The 23,545-nt window shown below is 37.9% G+C and overlaps 1 protein-coding gene across 7 annotated transcripts in view; it reads right to left on the reverse strand.

Moving 5' to 3' along the window:
• Window positions 1-23,545, reverse strand: part of LOC149222715 (protein MULTIPOLAR SPINDLE 1-like) — a 368,061-nt gene that overhangs the window by 158,805 nt on the left and 185,711 nt on the right. For 6 of the 7 annotated variants that reach the window (XM_089385598.1, XM_089385593.1, XM_089385597.1 and 3 more), the window contains 3 exons: window positions 21,699-21,778; window positions 21,480-21,537; window positions 2,596-2,709 (listed from right to left, as the gene is read on the reverse strand). In XM_089385598.1, the coding sequence (XP_089241724.1) occupies window positions 2,596-2,709; window positions 21,480-21,537; window positions 21,699-21,778 (252 nt within the window). The remainder of the gene's footprint in view (window positions 1-2,595; window positions 2,710-21,479; window positions 21,538-21,698; window positions 21,779-23,545) is intronic. The other variant, XM_089385595.1, reaches the window with a different exon arrangement.

Below are 23,545 nucleotides of genomic sequence, written 5' to 3' on the forward strand. Positions count from 1 at the left end.
ATACCATGTTAATTTTTCAGATTGTTCTATGTTGTTTCAATTACTTTATCCCAATTCAATTCTTCGTTAAGAAATGCATCCAATTATTAAAAATATTTCCAATCATAAGTAGTAACTAAAGATAGAACAATATATGCAATGACAAAGAAGACAACAACACAACCATAAGAGACAACAGATTGGTCAAAGACAAAGGAAAAACCCCACAGGGGGGAAAACCCTTTCAAATATTCTTCTTTATTAGATCGTCATAAAATGTTTTAGCAGAGAGTACAATGAGCCCAATACACAAAATTGCAACAAATATCTACAGAACAGAAGCGGACTGCAGAACTGCAGAACAGTAGAGAGAAACCCTCTATCCATCAGACTAATGAAGCCAACTGAAGGCAACTGTCAAACCCTAGATCAAAACCCTGGACGCTCTCAACAAGGCAGACTGTGAGCGACTGAAACTTTCTGGTCACTCCCTTAGCCATTGTGTGTAAGCGTCTGTGTCTGACCCAGACACTCCCTGGAAGATGTATGCTTGCATTTGGGGACAAACACACACCTCCAAAACCCTAGTAGCTCCCTTCCATTTCTAGGAATCTACATAGAAAGGGAACCGTTTTCTTGTGAAGCCTTGAACCAAAATTGTGTCCTTCTTGAAGACCTCCTAGCAAGATATTTTAACACTTCAACCTTAGAATACCTATTATAAGTGATCTCTTTCTTACCGAGACTGCTCCCATCAATGAAATTCCATTAAAAAAAAGGGAATTTTGGTTGTGGTGACAATGGGCCACTAACCCATTGTTGCTTATAGATATAGTTTACACCTTGCAGGGTTTCCCTCTCCAAGGCCTGCTAGATTTTGTGGAAACATGACCATTTGCATCTAGAAATGTGAATTACCTTGAGAAATGTGAAAATGTTGATTTTGTGAGACTACCACATTGAAAGCTATTTGAGGAGTACTACATCGAGGCCAAGGCTACATACAAACGCTGCATCATAACCACATAGTAATACATAGGTGCACCTTGATGTTGGCTGGACTAACCCATAGACCAGTGATCACTCCTACATAACGAAGGCTTCTCTAAACCATGAGTTCTCATGAGATCCATCTGCAATCTCTTGATCTATATATGACAATGAGACTAAGGACTAATACCAAAAAGACATGCCATGGCCGATCATCACAAGGTCTGGAATACCTAAATACAAAGATACATAGTTTTTACAAGGTGTTTGGCTTGTGACCTTGGAATTACAGTGGTGATAAATGCAACTTGAAAATATGCATACCTCTGCTAACACGAGGGGTAACAAGACACAACCCCTCATCTTTGTGACTAGTGAATGCATATAATTATACTCCCACAAAACTCATTGCATCGTCTCATTCATTCAACTATAAGTTATATATATTATTCATTCTATATGGATTTCAACTCATTGTCCTTATGTTGGATATTTCCATAAATAAGCTACTGTTCATTATGGGAAATTTAAGATTTGGAATATTTGCAATGATCAAATGAGTAAATAAAGCTATCGATCTCTAAAAAATATAGATCTAGAATGGATTTGGTTTAAGTGGAAAAGAATCTAATATAACTTTATTTTCTTACAATAATTGATGCATTTAGTATGTAAATGAGCTTAACATGAGACAACTTCCAAATTGGCATCTACAATAGCCAAGCCTTTTAAATGATACCAGCTTCTACTTATAATAGAAGACCACATGTTGACTTAAGTGCCATGCATCTTTTCTTACGGTGGGCTTGTTACGTACATATATATGAAAGAAGATATATGGAAGCCAGAAAAATATAGTAATGCTTGTAGAGACCAAATGGGCACAAACAAAGAAAGATCTTTAAGGATCATTAAATATGTTGACTTGCATTAAGAAACAGAGTTGCTTGATTATTCCTTCCCAAATTATTTCCTACAAGGAACTTGATGGCAACCATAGTAGGAGAACTTCTAACGAAAAAAATGTGTCTGCATACTCTTAATCAAATAAGGAAATCATACTAAAATTATACATTAGGCAACCTCTTGGGTTCCCATAGGCATGTCCATCATACTTCCAACCCATTATGAGACTACAATAATCAATATTATCAAAGTTCAAGCAGAGAATGTGGTATTACTTGATCATAATATAGGACAATAGAGCAAACGATATGAGCTATTACCTTCAGTTCACAAAATACTACGTTCAGGTAACTTATAATCTTTACTCTGTCGAGTACACTAAACCTAGGTCATAGATGTTACTTTTCAAACTTACGTCAGAGATGCTCATTTCCTATGACGAAATAGGAAAGGTGTATATAGCGAAAAATCAAGAAATAGAGATAGCATTAAAACAATAATTTATTTTAAATTCATGGAAGAAAATTCAATCCATAAGAAATATAAGTTTGAGAACTATGGTTCATAACCACACCTCCATTTTCAAAAATTTCCTAGCGGAACTGTTATAAATGGATATTGAATGGCACAAGTGTTAATATGTGAATGAGCAAAGCAAGCTTCATTTCAAGTGCCCATACCAGTACTTGGGAGAAATTATAAATGTAAGACATATCATACCGTGATACTTTGAAATGCTGTATATCCTTTCAACCAAATGCATGGCCAAATTGTTGACCAGTTCAACTATAAACTTGTCATCCTCCTCTCTTGCCAATAAGATCTGCAAGGTATCTAAATACAAATTACGGGTCAGTCTACAATATTTTCTTACAAAAAAAGATTTTAAAAAAAATTATGAAATCAATGTAAAATTTTAGAAGACGCACAAAAAAAATAAGAGAGAAAGATTTTCATTAATTGTCCATGAGACCGAATCAGTCTATGCTATAATGGATTACAGCTTTGCAGTGCAAACCTTTACACAATAAAAGAGCATTTAAATTGCATGAAAGCACAAAACACCAGGGTAATTACAGAAGGGTGGGTGGACTTGTATAGTCCAATACCCTCTATAAAAGTATTCATCAGATTGCCCATGTAGGATGCGTCAAGCCTTCCTGGAATGTGACTCTCGAGTCTCAATACCCTTGCCCTGTGGAACATCATTCTTGTTGCCCTCTTACCAATGCCTTCCATATGATTGTTTTGAATACCATGAAATGTCCCTTTTCCAAGAACAAGAGATCAGAAATAAATAATTTATCTATTTAATTTCATCTTAAAGGTGATGGTGAATAATTATAAATTAAAAAGGGGACTATTAAGTGACTTTGATTTAATTAAGAAATAAAAATCATAAAGTCACTTTATCATAAAAAAAGGTGACCCATGGTATCTCAGCAACCAATGGTATTTGGATGAGGGAAAATTATAAAAAAGAAGATGAAAGTTCAATGGGTAATGAATGAGTATATTTTGTTAATTGTCTCAAGAACTCTTGTAGCTTACGGTGGGAGGGAGAAACCCTCATTACGTTTCCTGGTTTCAATGTTGAAATGCACGCCCTAGCTAGTGGCGATTGGTTTCAGTGCTCGTAAAGCCACTCTAGCTGATCATATACTTTGCTTGAGAGGCCAAATTGATTATTGGACGAGGCCGAATTTTTAACACTTCTAGAGAGTTGAATTGGATTATTCAGTGGGACTGTGTTAGTTTTTGTAGCATCGGACAGGTGTTCTAGTCTTAATTTGTATGTAAGAGACTAAGGAACATGAGATATTCAAAACCCAAAAAAGGTTTCATTAGATAAGCTTGTGAAATACCTTAATTAATTAGCCATCATTTAAATTTTTCCTAAGTCTAACTCAGGAAAACTGGTTAATTAATAGGAATTAATTAAGGAAAGGTAAGAAAGCTCTAGAAACTCAAATAGATTGAGTTTGAGATGATCTTAGCCATTGATAACGATTTAAAAGGTGGTCGTTGGTGATCCAACGAGAGATTATAAGAGTAGGTCGATGGGTTGAAGAAAATACACTTGAGCACAAGAGGAAGACATTGAAACTCCGAGAGAGTTCAATTTGCAAGAGCAACGATTCAGCGCAGCATCAAAGCTCAGGAGGCAGAGTTAGCTTGAGGGTCAACAAAAGGATCATGGGAGAGAATTCCTCTAGAAATTATCTACAATTTGTCAACTACTCCAGCAGTTGCGCAAAGGCTAGAGAAGCCTACGCAGGAGGGCAAGAAGAGTAATTCAATTTGGTTGTTTCAGAGGGAGATTGGGCTCCAAATTGTTGGGAATAACTTCCAGAGGTGGCTAGAGTAATTTTCCAGGAGGCAGCAACTCAGTTTCATGAATTATTTATCCCAGAGTGTCTTATGTGCAAAGCTGCGCAGGGCCGGGAGGAGGAGCTTTAGTGGGTGGCTGAGGAAGCTCGTTTTGGCGTGGATCTTGACAGGGAGGCAGTAGAGATATTATAGTCAGAGGATTGCCAGTATTTCGGCATCCAGATATTTTACTCTCATTCCTTGCTGAAGACATAATAAAATAAACCCTCATCCACTGCACTGGTTTTCCCAGTTGGGTTTTTCTGGGGACTTTTTTCCGAAAATATTGGTGTCATTTTTATTGTGTGTGTGTGCATCTATTTTCTTAGTTCCAATTTATTTTTTGCACCGTAATTTTACTATGAAGAATTGCAGTGCGATTTCTTTGTTATTTGCCATAACAAATAAATTGCATAATTAATTAGTTAGAAGAATAAATTTCAGTTGTTGCAATTTCAAGTAATTTTCACATGTTATTAGAACATTAAAAATCAGATCAAAGGATCAATAGCAAGAGCATAGTTTTAAAGACCGAAACTGGTGACTGGACCGATCCACCTAATAAACCAGATTTCATACCAGAATAGGTCAAACCGACACTAGTCAAATCTCAATGAACCAGTTTTTTAGAAAATACATTAAATAATTATTTTTTAATGGAAAAAAACTATTTTTAAGATTTAAAACCATGATTCCAAGCCAATAGAGACAAAATATGCAAAGTATTCTCATTTATATACCATGTAAAGGTGAATATATCAAAATGGCACCGAGTGAAATACATATCATCAACAAAATACATAAGCAATGAAGCTCTAAATGTCCTATAAAATCCAAAAACAATGCTACAAGCTATGAGGCCATTGGCCTACTACAAGACTACAAGTATAGACTCTACACATGATCAATCATAAAATTCGTCACCACTACTAGACACGTGATCATCATCAGGAGCTACATAGACATCATCTGGTTCAGAGTCTGAGGATGCCTCAGCCTCATCTGCAACCTTAGTAGCATTGCCACCAATAACAATAGAAGTGGACCTAATGGAAGCACGAATCGGTCGAGCTGCACGACTAGTGCCTTCCATTGGCTATTTGTCTTTCCTTGATGTGGCTACTAATCCTGGTTCTCATGGTGCCACCAAATCTACTTTAGTCGAAAGTTGTATTACACGAAGACAAGATCATTTAACCTTTTTGTTCCAAACGGTTTCTCTTCTTCGTGTGTATGTGCTCAAAAACAGACCAATTGTGATCACAACCTGAAGAATTGCAAGTTTGGCCAAAGACTCTAATTGCAAAATTTTGCAATTGAGGACATTAGCTGCCAAATGACTCCCACTAATGTGATGCAAAGAAAAAAGACATTAATGAGTAGCTTAGTTCATTTCATTTCTTATTTACAAATTACAAGTATTTATAGATAATTTGAATTGTAAATTTGTAAACAATTTAACTTGAAAAGAAAAACAAATTAGAAATTGGAATTGCTTACCTGGTTGATCCACATCTCTTGCCATCTTTTCCAAGATTTTGCCAAAGGTACCAACTACCATACTGAAAAGAGTAAGTTGTCTATGTATTTCCAACTGGTCTGCATGGATAGGGACCATGCACTCCAAGCAATCAATCAATCCAGCTCTGACCTCCCCACCTTGCAGATCTCCTAGCCGAGCTTTATAATGATACTTTGGGTTCAAAAAATACCCAGTTGCATGTATAAGACAATGGATTTGATTGTTCCATCTGTTATCAATGATCTCCCATATACGACCAAATTTAGCTAACCTATCCTTGTAAGCTTCCTGTATCTGCTCCTTTTCCTGATCCATAGCCTTATAAATGTAGCCCATGGCCAATTTTTCCCCATCCACCATTCTTAGCACATTAACAAGGAACTCGATTTTCACAAGCTTTGCAGAGCTTTTCAAAAATTAACTGTCAAACACTTTCTCTTTGGTGTCTTTGCAATCTTGTCTACGAGCCCACCGAGATTCAGTCCAATCATCAAAAGAAAACATTTTATGCCGGTTTTTCTGTTGAGCATTAAGACATTGCAACGTGAGGAAGTGAGTTGCAAATCTCGTAATTGCAGGCCTAACAAGCTCTTTGCCCCCAATGTTTTTCCTCATTAGGCTTGTTGACCACTACGTATCAATGACCCATAGAAGTACACCCCCTTTTTTTCGCAAAAGGGATAGCGCTTGATCAATGTGTTTGTGCCATTCGACTATCATCATCAGCCTAATCATGTTATTTTGTAAACCCAGCCTGCATGTGTAAATTGTAAATAATCTTAGCAAATCTGTGTCATGTATGTAATTGCCTAAGTAAACCTAATCTTCTAAGTGATGATTTACGTTCCGAAAGGTTTTTAACTTTTTTGTCTCAGCGATTCATGATCAGCAGAGTTTTCCTTCAGCCTAACCCCAAAGTCGGAATGGATTTTGTGATTAGAATCTTAGGGGAGTCCTAGTGTTTTAGATCGAGTCTATGTAAAAGTGATTTGGAAATAATCCTAACTACTTGGTTAGGTTATTTTATTACAAATTGCTTGATCTACTAGATTATATTTGTGTCGCAGAATTGGGTGGTCTCTGAGGGTCTATGTCAAATGGGTCTTCCCCCTTGAGATGTAAAAATGTAAAAAGCATGATGTAAAGTGTCTTGAGGGTTAGAAAAATAATTTATCCCCTCATAGGTCCTAAGTCCTAGTTAAATTTAAATTTTCCAAAGGTAAAATCTGTGGATCCTTTAAAAAAAATTAAATCTTAACTAGTCCAGGGACTAAGATTATTTGATTATTTTGTTAAATTCTATGTCTTAGGTCCCTGGGGTCAAGTAAAAGTCAAAGTTTTGAGGAAATAAATGCAAAATTTAAATTTTTTGAATTTATTAAATATATTTAATTGAAAAATTCGAAATTTCCTCAATATTTAAAATTTCAACAGATGAAATTAAAAGAAATTTTGTTCTTCATTGACAGTCGAGATCACTTTGACAAGGATCACTCGAACTAGCCGTTGGAAAATTTTTCTTTAAATAGGAGGTCAGTTGTCAATTGAGATCATTCGATCTTTGAGTCGTGTGCTAAGTGAAAGCTCTCTTGTAATCGTTTTTCATGTGCAAATAAAGAAATACTTTGGGGTTAATCTCTATTGGTGTTACTCTTCATGGAAACGCTGTAAGATGTTTTATTTTCTTGCATAGATTTACTTTTAGTCATTGATGATAGCTTGTTGAAGAGTGACTTAGACACAGGTATCTTGTTTAATCACTAGGGTTTGAATGATAGTTTAATTTCTGAAATATAATGGCAGGTATCTCCATTAAATCTGAATTTCATTGTCATTTTCTCCCTCTATGTTAATGGTTGAATTAAGTTTTGCAGGAAATCCTTGATTTTGAGATCATCGAGCATTCGGGAAAGTCTTCAATTGGACCAGCCAACTCCCGGATATCATTTTCTGAAGAGCCCAGCTGGTTTTGATCCCGAGCTTATCATTAGAACTTCTGTTGTGGATGCATGAAGGGTTTTTTGAAGCACCTTATCTTAAATTCTAAATTAAAAAAAAAATATGTGTGGCATAATGACAAATCTAGCTATTTAGAGCTTTCAGCCTGTGAATATTGTAATTGTTTAGCTTTTTTTGGGGGTTTTCAGTTTGATCCTTGCAAGTTGTTTCTAGGGATTTTGTTTTGTCATTGCAGGTTGCAGATCTGAAGAGGAGATCTTCGTTTGACGTCAGATCTAGGCCTTGGAGGGTAAGATCTGACCTCAGAATCACCTCTTGCAGGAGTTTTTGTTTCAGATCTGGAAAATTTTGCGGGTTTTCTAGGCCATCTGTTTGCTATTGCCTAGGGTTTTCATTTTACAGGAAAATTTTCGATTTTTTTTTTCAAACGGACTGTGGGATTGCTGCCTCACCTCCACACATCTTTTTCCCCACTGGCAGCCTCTTCTCCCTCTGCGTTTTTCTCCATCATCGCAGTCTTTCTTTGCTGCCGACGAAGTCCAAACGCTGCCATTGCCTTGCCTTCCTCACTGTTCGTGCATCCTTCATCTCCCGCAGATCTTCTTGCTCTACTCGCGTCCTATCCACTTCTAAAACCTTGCGTTAATTCCATTCTGGCAATCCTCGATTCCTTCACGTTGTCCATGCTATCACCTCTTCCTCGGCTCCATCGCATCCATTTCCCTCAGATTCCTTCCCCTCACTACATTCCTTCCTCTGCAACCCCATCTCCTCTTCAAGCTGCGAACCCCCTTCCTCATCCTAGCTGCTCGAGCTCCCTTCTTGGCAGCTTGCTGCCATTGCTCGTCTGCTCTCCGGAACCCCCACGCTAACATGCAATTTCATCACGCTGTCGTTGCTACTCTCCCCTCTGCGTAGATCCGTTCTCCTTTCGAAGTCTTCTCACTCAACCTGCAAGCTCCTCACGCCTAACTCTCTGTCGTCACAAACCTGCAAAGACAATAAAAACACATTTCGATTTTTTGGCTAGGTTTTGTTTTTTATTACATGCGTTGATGTATATATTTCTTTAGGATTTAAGGTTAGTGTAATTTAGTTAGCGTATATTTTTTTATGTTTGATATAGTTAGGTCTTAGTTTTAGAATTAGATTTTGTTAGGTTTTTGTTTTAGATATTTTTTATTTTAGTTTTTTTTTTATTTTGATTTTAAATTTAGAAATTTACAAAAAACAAAATAACAATAAAAAAATAAAAAAATAATTCCAAATTTTTTTAGGTTTTGTTTAATGTTATCATTAGCTTTTGATTTATTTTTGTTTAGACTACAAACAAACCCAAAAAAAAAAAAATAGTCTTGCTTAATCAAGGAAAAGTTAAATTTTCTCCTTGGTGTCCTTTTTTTTGCTAAGTCTAAAAATTTTTAAGGCGGAATTAATATTTGTCATTTCGACATAGTTAAATGTGCTTAAATTTTTACACCTAAGGTTTAACTATTCGAAAGTGGTGAATCATTCCTTGAAACTGGTTAACATTTAAATTTTGTGGTTATTTAAAGCATTTGCATCTTTTGAAATTTAATTGCTAAGACATTGTGCTTCTATAGAAAATCTCTCGTTATTGCTTGAATATTCTGATGTTTGTTACATGTTATATGTTTGGCAAGTATTTTCAAGTAACCTTCAATCATTTCCTAAACAACAATTGGTAATTAATTACTTGTATCATTGACTCCATAAGGCACTGATCTTAAGCATTAAAAATCTAATCAAATTATTGCTAAGCTTTAATCAAGCACTCAATTGCCTCGTTGTGTCTCCCAACCCAGCCAGTTCCCAGTTGGTCTTCCTTTATCCCATAGGGTCTACCCCCCTTAGCCTAAGGAGACGGCTTAAATGGAGAGATCGGGGATCAGGGTGACAGCCCCTGGTCTGAGCGTTGTCGCAGTGCTTAAACACTCCGCGCAACAACAAGGCTCAATACCCATGAGTGGTTGTAAATGTATTTTGTAATGCACTTGGCATACTCTACAATGTATTTTACCCACTCCACTTTGCCTATGTCCTCAAGCATGAGATCTATGTAATGTGTAGCACAAGGAGTCCAAAATATGGTCCTATATTTGGACTCAAGCATCTTTCCAGCAAGAACATAGTTTGAGGCATTATTTGTAATGACCTGCACAATATTTTGTTCCCCCACTTCCTTAATAATGTCATCCAAAAGCTCAAATAGAAGGGTTGCATCCTTCACCTTGTCAGATGCATCAAGTGATCTAAAAAACATGGTTTCTTGAGGGCAAGAAACAAGGAAAGTAATGATAGTGCAATTCTTTCCATTAGTCCATCCATCTGACATGATGGAACAACTTGTTTTGAGCCATGAATCTCTATACTCAGCCAAATACTCATCAATGGAAGAAATCTCTTTTTGCAAAAGAGCTCCCCTCAAGTCATGCATACTAGGGCCTTTGAAGCCCTTTCCTGTAGCTATAACAAAGTCCCACATAGCTTGGTAATAAGGTGAGCGAGAAACATTAAATGGGATATCTGCATCATATCACCATCTAGCAGTGTATTGATAAGAAGTTTCTTTGCATTGTTTTTTCCAATGTTGATCCAAAGTGGGTTGACGACTTAGCTAGGAGGAAGCGGGATTAGAAGAGGCAATGGTGGTAGAGGATGAGAAAGAACTCTGGATGGTTGTTCTCTTTGTTCCTTTTGATTGTTGGCCAAGAGAAGGAGGAACATAGTGAAAGGGGTCATTGGTGGAAGGGATAGAAGAGAAGTCTTGAATCTCATAACCATCATACCCACTCTCTTTCATGGCTTCTAATAATTCCCTCTTCTTTGCAATTTCATCTTGGATGGCCTTCTCCCTAGCCGTATTCTCCTCAAACTTTTCAAACTTAGAAAGGTATTCTGCCCTAAGACCTAACACTTCATTTGGTGCTTCATATGGCTTTACTTGGCCTCTTATCCCAACCAAGTGCTGTTTCAATCTAAGAATACCCCCACCTCCAATAGATTTATGCCAAAATTTGCATATCATTTTTGCATCAATCAAATCACAATTGGCCAATGCACTTCTCTTGGCTTTTGGAGCCATGTCAGCTTGAAATAATTAAATTTTACAAAGAAATTTGCCATTTAAAATAAAATTGTAGCTTACAAAAATGGAAACCAAAGCTAAATTTAGGGAAAAAAATGCACATGTAGCCTACAAAATTTGATAGCATAGATGTTAAGTTATGGTATGTTCTATGCTTATAACAGTTTACTTCTTTTTCTTATTACATTCCACAGATTAGCAATCACATGTACATAAAGTAAAGTGCAGAAAGAACATTAAACGATCGACAGAAAACGAGCCAAGACAAGAGACACAAGATGTGGCGGTTAGCCAGGGACAAACCCCACAATGTGTGGGGAAACCCTTTGATCAAATCTTCTTTTATCTTCAATAATTAAGCAAAGAGAAATAGTACAATAAATCTGATTTGTATCAGCAGTAACAAACCCTAGATCAGCAGCATCAGCTTTAGCGGCTTCATCATCAAACTAGGGCAGACAATATCTCACAAACCGACCGTCGGATCGGCTTGATTCCACCACCAAAAGTTGCGACTTCCAGAGGAGGTTCAGATGAACCTACAACACAGTTCAGATGAGGAGATCTTCTAGTCCACGCAAGTCAAACTTTACTTCTGTAGTTGCAGCTTCAGTTTCAGCAGCTTCCTTCAAACTAGGGCAGTCGATATCTTGCAAACTGTCTATCGGATTGACTTGATTCCACCACCAAAATTTGCGGCTTTCAAAGGAGGTTCAGATGAACCTACAGCGCAATTCAGATGAGGAGATCTTCTAGTCCACGTAGGTCAAACTTTACTTCTGCAGTTGCAGATTTAGTTTCAGCAGCTTCCTTCAAACTAGGGCAGTCGATATCTTGCAAACCATCCGTCGGATTGACTTGATTCCACCACCAAAAGTTGCGGCTTTCAGAGGACGTTTAGATGAACCTACAACGCAGTTCAGATGAGGAGATTTTCTAGTCCACGCAGGTCAAACTTTACTTCTGCAGTTGCAGCTTCAGTTTCAGCAGCTTCCGACTTCACGTGTGAGGGAGAGACCCTTTTCTACGCAATAGAGGAGAGACTCTTTTCTGCGCAGTAGAGAGAGAGAGAGATGTGATGAAATGAGTGAGTCCAAATGAGGAAAAGTCCTCTTATATTTATACACAACATTGGTGTTTGAATAGATGCGACTGTTGGGCTTCCGAGCCTACATGAGTTGTAGGTCGGCTTGATAATAATTCCATAATCCAAATAAATTCATATCTCCATGAATACTTATCGGAATCGGATGATATTTATATCAATCCTACACCTCTCGACGAGAGGAATCTAATGAACAGATTATCAGCCATGAATAAGATGACCCACATGAAGTTTTGCCCTAGTTGCCAATTTTAACCATAGAACACATAAAAGAATTTAATACATGGACAACAATGAAATGAGGAATTTTTCAAGTGAATATCCTTACCTGGAAATGAAAACTAGGTTCCTTAGCCTCCTCTTGAAGATGCCAACTCCACTAATAGCTCCACACTATTTCCAAACTAGCTCCAACTCCAACTCGAACTCCAAACCTCCAAGATGACTACTCCAGCAAAAACTCAACACTCTCCAAGCTCCCAATCAAACACACAAAAACTCCAAATGAGATGTGTGAGACAAATGAGAGGGGTAAGCTCCTTTTAAAGGCATGGAGAGGGTGTTTTTGGAGGGAAAAAACACCCTGGAACCTTCCTAAACTGTGTTGTGTGGGTTTGCCACGGCCTTGGCAGTGAACCAGCCGATTTAGGACGGAACTGGCTGGTTTGGCCATAAACCGGCCGATTAGGACTAGTTTGTGTATTATTGGGTGAGGAAGGCGCTTAAATCTGGTTTTTCTACGGTTTGACCGGTTTCCAATTCAAGCCAGCCGGTTTTAAAACACTGAGCGAGAGGGAGAAATTTTGTAGTTTCTGAGGGAGTTCTGAATAGAATTTCTCAAATCTGCGCAAACCACCAGGAAGTGTGAATTGGAGAGGCAGAGGGTTTGATTTTCAGTTGCAACTAGCAAAAAAATTCGATTAGCCTCAGAAGAAAAAATTTGCAAGTGTGGATTTGCTAGATAGAGGGTTCCAGTGAGAAGATCAGTCAGTTCGATCTTGGTGCAATTGGTTTACAGTTAGTTTAGCAGTTGCAAACTAGCGCTGGGTGGAAGATAAAAGTCATACTGAAAATTATACTCAGGATGTCTTCAGTGGATCTTTCACATTTCTCCACTATGGCTACCGGAAGATTCAACATTCAAGAGGCTACGGATTTATCTTCCAAGTTGGAGAATGAATTCGCTCAGATAGCTTACCTCTCTAGCTCAACTTCACAGGGTGTTTGGTATATAGACAGTGGAGCATCAACTCACATGACAAGGGTTAGAGAATACTTCTCTAGTTACAAGGAGGAACAAATGGACTTCCAGATTCAGATGGGAAACAAGAGTAAATGTACTCTAGTTGGAGTAGGTACCATCGAGATTCAGAGGGAGTCAGGAGAAAGCACTAGTGTTACAAATGTGTTGCATGTGCCCGACTTGGGTATGAACCTTATTTCAGTATCCCAGCTACAGGATAAGGGATATGATGTCCACTTTGTAGGGAAGAAGGTGTTTATCAAACACCAAAGTTGGAAGAAAGTGAAGCAGATTGGAGTTTTAAGCAACAGGTTATACAAGTTGCAGCTAAATTCTCCAAAGGCACTAGTTGGAAGCAACAACAGTAATTGCAGTAGCAATGGGAGAGACCAGAATGAGCTATGGCATAAGAGAATAGGACATCTACATCATGGAGCACTTAGGATGCTCAAGGAGACAGTAACAGTTGTCCCAGAATTAGGCACGGAACATGATGATGTGTGCAGGGGGTGCGTACTTGGGAAGTATGTTAAGGTAGCATTCCCAAGAAATGATAGTATATTAGATGGTGTGTTATAGCTTATACACTCAAATAACTGTAGTCTTATGCCCACTAGATCTCTTGGAGGGTACGAGTACTTCATCACTTTCATTGATGACAATTCTAGGAAAACCTAGATCTATTTCTTGAAGAAAAAGGATGAGGTCTTCAGTTGCTTCAAGGAATTTAAGGGTCTAGTAGGAAAAAAGATCAAGGTACTTCGCTAACGAAGGGTGTCTTGCTTTATTCATTTTGTTGGATCTAGAGTAACATTTTTAATTTTGATTGAAGTAGCAGGTATCTCTATTTCTTCATAATTTTATTGTTAGTCTATTTCTCTACTTGATTTGATGGTTGATCTAGTGTTTGCAGAAGATCTCTCAGGTTCTCATTGAGCGTTTGGGGATAGTCTTCGGTTGGACCAGCCAACTCTCAACACATATTTTCTGAAGAGCCTACTTCATATAAACCTCAGGATTTATCTAACGATAATCTTTTTTTCTGCAGGGTGTTTTTGGGCTAGTACCTCTCTAAAATTTCAAAATCTTTTAAATATTTTGTGGAAATTTTGATAGATCTGGCTATTAAGAGCCTTAGATTATCAGATCTAGGAGCGGACTTAGACTCATACTCTTCAAATCTGATATATCTGTAAATTATTTGTATAGATTTGTTATTTACTTGTGTAAAACTGAAATTTTATAACATAACTTTGAATTTTAACGCTTGGGTTTTAGGGATTTTCTCTATTTTTGTACATATTGGGTATTGAGTTTTTCTCTTTTCACTTGTGCAGAAATAGATTTGAGAAATCAACCAAGAAAATCTTCAAATCTGAGCTAGATCTAGACCCTGGAGGGCAAGATCTGGACTCAAAGATTGTTTGTAGGAATAGATCTAAGAAATCAGCCAAGTGAATCTTCAAACCTAAGATTTTTTCAAGTAGATCTGGGGGTTTTGAGATAGATCTAGGCCCTGGACGGCAATATCTTGTCCCAAATTTGTTTTCATGGCAAGCCATTAAAGATTTTTCAATAAATCTGAAGATCAAAAGCAAAATATTTTTTTCCAGAACAAGGGTTTCAAGTTTTGGGGCTCCTAAGCCCAGATCTACCTTCTCCTAGCCCAAGTGCTAGTTCTCATTGGCCCTAGATTCCCCTTGCTCCATTTTTTATCTGAATATTTAATTTTCTGAAGCTACTCATTGGTGGGGTTTTTGCAGAAAAATTGGTAAAAATTTGTGTTTCAGGTATTGAATTTTTTTTTTGGCAACTTGGGCAAGTGATCTTCAAGGCCTAGGGCCTAAGGGTTTGATATCTAAACCATCTTTTTCCTCACTCTTTGCTACAAAAGTCATATACTTTTCTAATAGTGGTGAAAAACACATCTAAATGGCTTGAAATTAACTAAAAAAAAATTGCTAAATAAATTAACAAGTCATTTATGTTTGATGTGTATCAAAAATTTGGCCTAGATCTACATTTTGGGTGACTGTTATCTCTGAATAATTCTGTTTCTGAAGTCTGAAATATAACAGTGGCAAAATTTCATGTGGGTTAGCCTAAAATCAGTTCCTAAGTTGTCTAATACATTAAGGAATTAATTTCTTGAGTTGGGCATTCATCATTAGATTTATTTCATGTTTTAATTGTTGGCTGTAATAAGTATATCAGATCTGATATAATTCTGGAAATCACATCATAACAGGCTGAAATTTTTTGATAATTCATGTGGGCAAGTTTGGAAAAATTTCGGTAAATTTTTGGCATAAAGATATCATTGATAGCTTACTGTTTTCATTGTCATATTGTTGTTGTCATAAAGTTTTCTTACTGCTGTCCTAAAAATTAATTTACGAAAATTAAGTACTCTGTCATGGAATTGTGATAAAATGCATATCTTTTGTTTCATAAACTGAGTATTTTTTGAGCATCTGTTGATATTAATTGCAAAGAAGATTTTGTTCTCTTTGAGCTATAACTGTATCAGAAAGATTTGAAATAAGCTTGTGTTCTAATTGTAATATCTTTAGGGGTTTAATTTTGAGTCTTCATTTAATAAAGCGAACATTTCATTTGGGTATTGGAAGTTTCTGCGACATAAGCATCTTTTCACCTTTGAATCTAACTTCATCTCATCTTCTCATCATCTAGGCATTTGCATATAAGTTAGTTTTGCATAAATAAAATTTACTTCCAAGCATCAGCTCAGTCGATAGAGAAATAAGTATCCATCCATCTTTGCTTGAGTAGTCTGCTTTTAATAGTACTTAAAACGGTGACCTTGCAGTCGTCAGAGCCACAGCTTTCTGCAACGCCGGAAGCACCGGGTATGTTAGATTTTCAGGAGAGGTATCGTTAATCACACCTTAGAGTGATTCACCTTATCTTCTTTCTGCCAATTACTACGAAATCAAGCTCAATATAGAAAGGATCTAAGGGTTAAAACTTAGATATGCATTTAACTAAAATTAACCAAGATTCTTGCATCTCACATTAGTTTTAGGGTCTGCATTTCATATAAGATAGTCATTCATCTAAACAGCAGTTGCTAATCGATTACTTGGTCTTCATTTCCCTCGCAAGATCGTTGACTCCATAACGCACTAGTATCAATCGTTTAAAATCTAATCAAATCCTATAAGCCTTGCTAAATCTTAATCAAGTACTTGATCGCTTCACTGTGTCTCCCGAACTGGTTGGTTCCCAACTAGTTCTTCTTCATTCCATTTTTCCATAGGGTCTACCCCCCTTAGTCTACTATAGGGAGACAACTTAAATGAAGAGATTGGGGATCAGAGTGACAGCCCCCGATCTGAGCGTTATCACAGTGCTTAGACACTCTGTGCGACAACAAGTCCCATTGACCTATTTAGGTCATCAACAAATAGAAGTATCATTTCATTTTCTCTCTCTCAATTTACCCTTAAACATAGAAATATGTATCTCCTCCACCACTTTGTTAACATTTTTTAATGCAATCCATAAGAAATTGTAATGTCCCCATGTGCTTAGAAGACATAAAGGGATGATTCTACTAGCCTATTGAAGTTCTTGTAGGCTAGGACCGGAAAAATCATCAAGGGAACACATTTCGCCTAGGAGAAAACCTTATAAAAGCGAAAAAGGGAAAAAGGGGACATTGGTCCTGTTACCCACCACTTGTGGGTAGTGTATATATGAGAAAAAAAATTCTCCTAGATGGTCCTCAGTTGACAACCAGCAGCCCTTTGGAGCCATCAGATAGCTCAATGTGCCATTGTCTCTGCCACCTAAGCCAGCTATGTGACCCTCGACCACTTGTCATGAATGTATGTTTGAAGGTAGGCCTCTCGATGCAAAGGCATGGCTTTTCATTGGTATAGTTGAGTAATTTTCCTTACTTGTCATGGGCACTTATGGGCATGGATTGGTGGGAGGATTCGGCGGAAAGAGAGGGTCAGGCTTGTATTCTTGTCTCCATTGCCCGATTTCGTGGTTACCCTTGTATCATAGTCTCATGGGATCTCCTTTACTAACCATTTGACTTTTGAGTTGGCACTACATGGGAAATCTCGATTTTAGTTGGATGGTCCCACTTTCCGATACCACCTACATCACTCTCATTCCATTCATTTTAGCCCCATTCACCTATTTTCCCGTCTGGGTCCACATAAGGTTAGCCTCCCCTTCCCCTCATCCACACCTTGGGTCAGGCCTAGAACGATGCCCCTGAGGTTGACGCAACTAAAAAGAAAATAAAAAGCATAATTCGGCCACTCCCAGTAGGAAATGTACCATAAAATGCAAAAGATGGTCAGGACATACAAATTTAGCTAATGGGCAAAAGCCAAGCATGAGATCTAACCCTTATCCATGGCCATCACCCTGGTTCCTATGGGCCCTAGATGAGCCTCCTCCATCACTAAGGAACCCATGATTGTCCCAACCCCTGGAGGCAATGAACTGCCCCACCTTAAGTGGGTATCCACTGCTACACATTACACATTATGCTCTCATCCCTTGGAGCCCCAAGTAGTTATGAAGAAAAATCGAAGGCAAAAAGCATATGAAGGGTGGAAAAACAAAGGTTGCGGTAACTCATGTACCACAATTTTATCCCTCCTTCACTCACATACCCAAGTGTGGGCTTCCCTTATTATAGTTGCCCTGGCACCTTGACATGCGGTTTGGATGTTTTCCTTGATCCCCACTCCATTCCATCATTATATCATTTGTTGCCTGCCACTTGAGGGATGTACCATCGACATGTCACCCCCTTTAGAGGTTAAAACCACTTAATAGGGTCCTTGGCTAACCCTTTCTTGAGCTTGAAGACACTTGTACATGCTAAAGCACACTATGGAAGGGCATGCCACCATGAAGTGCCCCATTGATCCCATGACTTGTAAGCTCTTTTACTTAATTATTCTAATGATTTGTTGTATTGGAGGGCAAGGGGACGCATTGGATCTTATGTAGGATTATAGGTGGATCTCCATTTGGAGCTTGGTATCCCTATACGGGGTCCTAGCCCTTCAGAGAGCCACAATGGCACTTGTAGGGTGAGCATTGAGAGCCATGGGCCTCCAACATAGCAGAGACTACTTCATAGATCCCCAACAATGCTCATGGATTGCTCGTATTCCAGCTTTTGGATGAGAAAGATACACCTAGTTCACCATGCCCAGCCGGCTCCATAATTGCACCATACACTTGGCAGATGTTCCAGGATCTAGAGGATTGTCCCCCGCCGCAGAGGAAGGGCTTATGTCATCGTCCTATCCCTTACAAATGGTCTATAGGCATATTCGATCCATTTGGAGACCCATGAGGATGTCCTTGATGCCCCCACACCCACTTGGGGGCACCACAAGTTCTTGCTTGGAAAACAAGGGCCCAACCCCTTGTCTACTATGTTGGGAATACATTTCTACATCATGGCACCCCTTGGACTTCATTAGGCCTCCTCAAAGGCCCAATGACTCACTTTGTTGATCATTTGACCCTCTTGAGAGGCTTATTCATGTATTATTGAGCTATTTGGTGGGTTTGTCACCAAAAGTATTGTTATTATGCACATTATTTTATTTTAGGGGCTCAATTAGGCCAAATTAGCTAAATCAAACTCATTAGACATTGTATAAATAGATGAGTTGATTAATTCTCTCATCATCACTTGGATTAAATTATCTCCTCTTGTGAGAATTTCGCTATCCTTCTTGGAGGATGAGCTTGGATGAATGGATGAATTTTGATGTTTGGATCTCTCCATTTTGTTTTGGAGCTTCTCTATTGGCATATATTGGTGATTGGATACACTTTTTTCTTACATGTAAGTGTTCTTTTAATGCTATTCTTGTTATTTACTTTGTCACATGCATGTTGTTGGGATTTTCGCTATACTAGGCTGAAATTCACTGCTTTTCTTATGTGAAATTGTGGAAATTCGACCCTTTATAGTGTTGCATCATGTCATGGGCCATGTATGAATGAGTGAATGTTCCTAGAGATAATTTGTGTCAAATATATCTTGATAAGTCATCAAATATTGCAAATCGAAGTATAAAGACCTTGAAGCAGCTGCTCTCATGCCATAATGCCATGCAAAGTTGTTTGAAGGCCTCCTTGATTGGGCGAACTCTTTCCAAACCATAAATTCTCCTTGACTCCATCTCTTCCAAAGGATAAGGCACTAATCCTCCATAGGTGATCACTTTCAAAGCTTATTTCTCTCACCTCTCCAAATTCTAGGCCTAACCCTAGTAGGTCACCTAGGGCATCACATAGATTTCACTGTAGCCATCCAAACTCCTTGATTTTTGGTCCATTATGGTGCTGGGATTTTCTCTAGCGGTCCTCCAAATTTCAAGCAATTTCGACGATGGTATTCCGAGATATAGCAAACCCTAGCCACAAGGCCAGCTCTTCTCCTAGGCTGATTTTGGGTTAGTGTCCTCATTGGGACCATTGCACTTTATTTCAAGAAGATTTGTCCATTGATCCTCTTCTCTTCCACAAATAGGTCAATGCCCTCCTTGGTTGATCAATTCCATACCCTTGACCTAGTTTTGGGTCCGCTTGGCCTCGTGTGGTCCCACAACCTATTAACGCCAATTTCACAAATATTATGTAAAAGCCAAGTCTCCATAAAGATCTCTAGGTCTAGGAACCTTTTTGATAAAGCATACTCCCAAAACCTAGCCCTAAGTATCCTCTTGGCCCTTCCTAGAGAGCCCATCACCTTGCATCTAAACTTTAAAGCAAGCAACCCATCTAATTGAGTCTCTCTTGTGAATAGCCCTTATGAATCACCCCTCATCTCTTCATTGATTCATTCATCTCATGATTTCTCATATAACGGGTCTCCTCCCATCGGTGAAAGTCCGTAAAGAGCAAGGAGCCTTAGTTGAGGTGACAGTGGGCTATCGCTCCATTGTTGCCCTTGACCTAGTAGTTTCCCTATAGGATCCTCTCCTAAGACCCCTGCTAGTTTGAGCGGTAACAGGTCCTTGAGTCACTTTTAGATTATGTCGTGAGAAAACCCACTAAAGTGACTTTATTAAATAAAAAGGTAAAAAGATGGCAAAAGGGCCAAGTGAGTTATAAAAAAAGGGAAAATGAGGAGTCTCTCATTCTTGCATTTGTTCACCTGAAAATTAGAATTTTGGTGAGCTCTTGAGAAAGAGCCTAGGGTTTTGGAAACCCTCATTCCTGGTTGCTGGTTTCAGTGATGAAACTATACAACCTAGTTGGTTTTGGAGCAGGATCACTTAGATTCCAATATTGTGCTTCAAGGAGAAGATATTTACAGAAAGGAGTAAGTCAGTGGTGTTGTCAATTGATTTTATAGACTGACTTTTGTTATCTATATCTCTTATATAGGCTGCGCACACCCATTAAGAGGGGCCGAGTTCATACTGTGTTGCTGGCTGAGTTTGTCAGTTAAATAGCTGAGTTTATCCACTTTGAAGAGGGGCCGAGTTTGTCACCAAAGGAGGGCCGAGTTACATCATTCCACTGGGCCGAGTTCTGCAGTACATTGGGGACAAGTTTATACTTGTTGACAGAGAGCCAGAGTCATTTTTCCCTGCAGGCCGAGTTGACTATCACAAGAAATCTATTCGTGGAGATTGAGTTTATCAGTCTTGGGGTCGAGTTACAGCCAGCCTTTTGGGAGGACGACTCTAGGTAATTTAAAGGGGCCAAGCTCTTGCTGTGTGTGCTATTCGAACTGCTGGTAGTAGCAGCCAATCTACTGAGTACGTTTTGAGGAAGGTGGATGCTGTGCTGAGGAACCTGTGCCATTTTATCACTGAAGCAGGCCCAGGTTTTCTTATTTCTTTCTTGTTAAGTCTCATATCAGTTTATGAAATGGGAGTTGTATTGTTGTTATGAATCTTATCAGTGGAGTGTGTATTTTTCTAGAAGCAATAAAAATTATAAGCTGCTGGTTTGAAGTCTCTATTGGTCTCTCTTGGGCATTGTATATCTCTGTTTGTAATAAAACAAAGGAAAATATATATAAGTGCACCTACAGCCATACATACACAAACCGTTTGATGAAATGACATAATGACACACCCAAACAAAACTCAGAAACTTGAAGGGAATTTTGAGGTATTCTGAAGGGGGTATCTTATAAAAACATAAATGGAAGTAAATCAAGATTTTGATAACTTCCTGATATTGAATTCATAACATCATACTATGTGATGCCACATAATTCTTCTATGAACTATAACTTCTCTTTCACTACAATGCAAAAACGCCATACCTTTTATGAAGTCTACAGCTTGATGTGAATATGTAGAAAAAAGTTGCTTACTGTATGCCTGCATATTATATGATGTTCAGTGATTCTTCATTTAGCAACTCGATCATTTCTGAATATACTTTAGAGGCTAATGCTAGATTACACGGGACATATCACAAAGACAATATAGCTTCTAAATATATCACAAAGACAATATAACTTCTAAATATCACTACTTACAGGGCTTTGCATGTCGATAATCTCCAAAAGAAAATTTGTTGCTGAGGCAATCTTCTCTTTTTCATCTTCAACAGGGGGTCCTACAATTGGTTAAACATTTAACTCCAAACAATATTTAATATCTTCAAGTAATTTAATTGTTATTTAAATGCTTAAAAGTTAAATCTTTCCAAGGAACACGTAGACACATACACATTCACTTACAAACTGAGATAGCTGTCCGTAACCATTGAAATTTTCTAGATATGAATGTAGGACTATGTCGTATGAAGTACCTCTAAGAAGGCATTCAAAATCATGACTGCAAGTAGCCATAAATTTAAACACACATTTGAAGCTAATATATTTTCACTCTCATATTCAAATTGCATAATGTAATCTCATTGCATTACCCACAAAGCATGAAACCATATATAACAAGTCCAAATGAAGGAAATATCAAATATAAATCAACAAATCAATCAAAGTACAGTTTTATTCAAAAACCACTAAAAATATCTTTATCTCAGACTGCAACTAAGATCTTCAATTATAAGATCTACAAGGTGCCAAAATACCTGAGAGTCACTACTCTTCCTGCACTAACAAAGGGGCAAAATGAATGTGTGCCTTAGTTTTTAACAGATGTAATAAATTGATCAATGCTGCAGCTTACATGCCATTTACATATCTTATTACATGCATGTTGTAATCTTTCACATAGAAATTATAGCATTTCAAGAAATCTCTGAAACATTATATCCAAATTTGACATCTAACATACACATAAATGTTATTTATGTGCCTTTGATAGAAGAATACTTAACAAGATTAGTTGAGAAGTAGAGTAAATAAAAATCCCTCCATTAAAATCAACAGATCCATTCTTAGGAAAATGGTTTATTTTCTTTCCTATTACTACCCAGACCTTCACTTGTTGTGATGAAGTCCTAAAGCACAAGTAAGACCTTGGAGGAACTAAGAGCAGCTACCCACTGTCACAATTCCCTCTCACTTTAGGCCAGCTTTTCTCTGGAACAAGGGAGATTTCCTTAGGAAAATATATGACTAATTTTAGAAGTAGGTAAATGGGTGGACCAAGACTAGTGCCACCTAAAACTAGAGAGATTGGAGGAAAGCAAGAGATCTTATTGGGCTGTTTTCTTAGGTGATTAGGAAAGAATGAAGCCAGAATAAGAAAGCTACAGCAATCTTATCTTGCCATCATATGATGCAGAAAATACCTTTTGGGGAACCCTGCTAAAGGAAGGCCTCCAAACATGTATGTGTGGAAAATGCAAATTGCAACCAATTCTAATTAAGGAAGGCACTATAGATATACATTTCCAGAAATAAATATTAAGACATGTAGAGTGTAACAACCCAAATCAATATCTTCTAAATAAGGAACAACGTTACGAAGATTTTGGCCCTCCATACGCACTTGGACCAAGTAATTTCCAGCATTAGTCTTCAGAAAATCAAGTCCAAATACACCAACAATACGAATTGTTAACTTTCCATTTCCTTCATAAGAGATATTCAACTAAGCTTGAAGGTGGAATCTCCCCAAATCTAATTGTTGCTACTCCTTTTAGTCGGGTTGTTGAAAATCCTTACAACCTGTTAGGCAAGTACAAACAGGACAAAGGTCCACTATCACCCCAACCTAAGTCCCCACACTTTAAGCCCAACACCTACCAAAATGGCTATTGGAGGCTTTTGTGGAATGACTCTAGCCAACCAATACAAGAACAATGTGTAATGTCCCCTTCCGAGTAATAACTACAGGAGGTCAACTAAGTAGCCTAATTGATTCCCAGAAGCTATAGTTGGAAAAAGGGGAACACTTAATTTAATTGTTTAAA

The sequence above is a fragment of the Pinus tabuliformis genome, chromosome Q, assembly GCF_031772625.1.
Source record: "Pinus tabuliformis cultivar Carrire ecotype Pingquan chromosome Q, CPIR1, whole genome shotgun sequence".
Classification (NCBI taxonomy): domain Eukaryota; kingdom Viridiplantae; phylum Streptophyta; class Pinopsida; order Pinales; family Pinaceae; genus Pinus; species Pinus tabuliformis.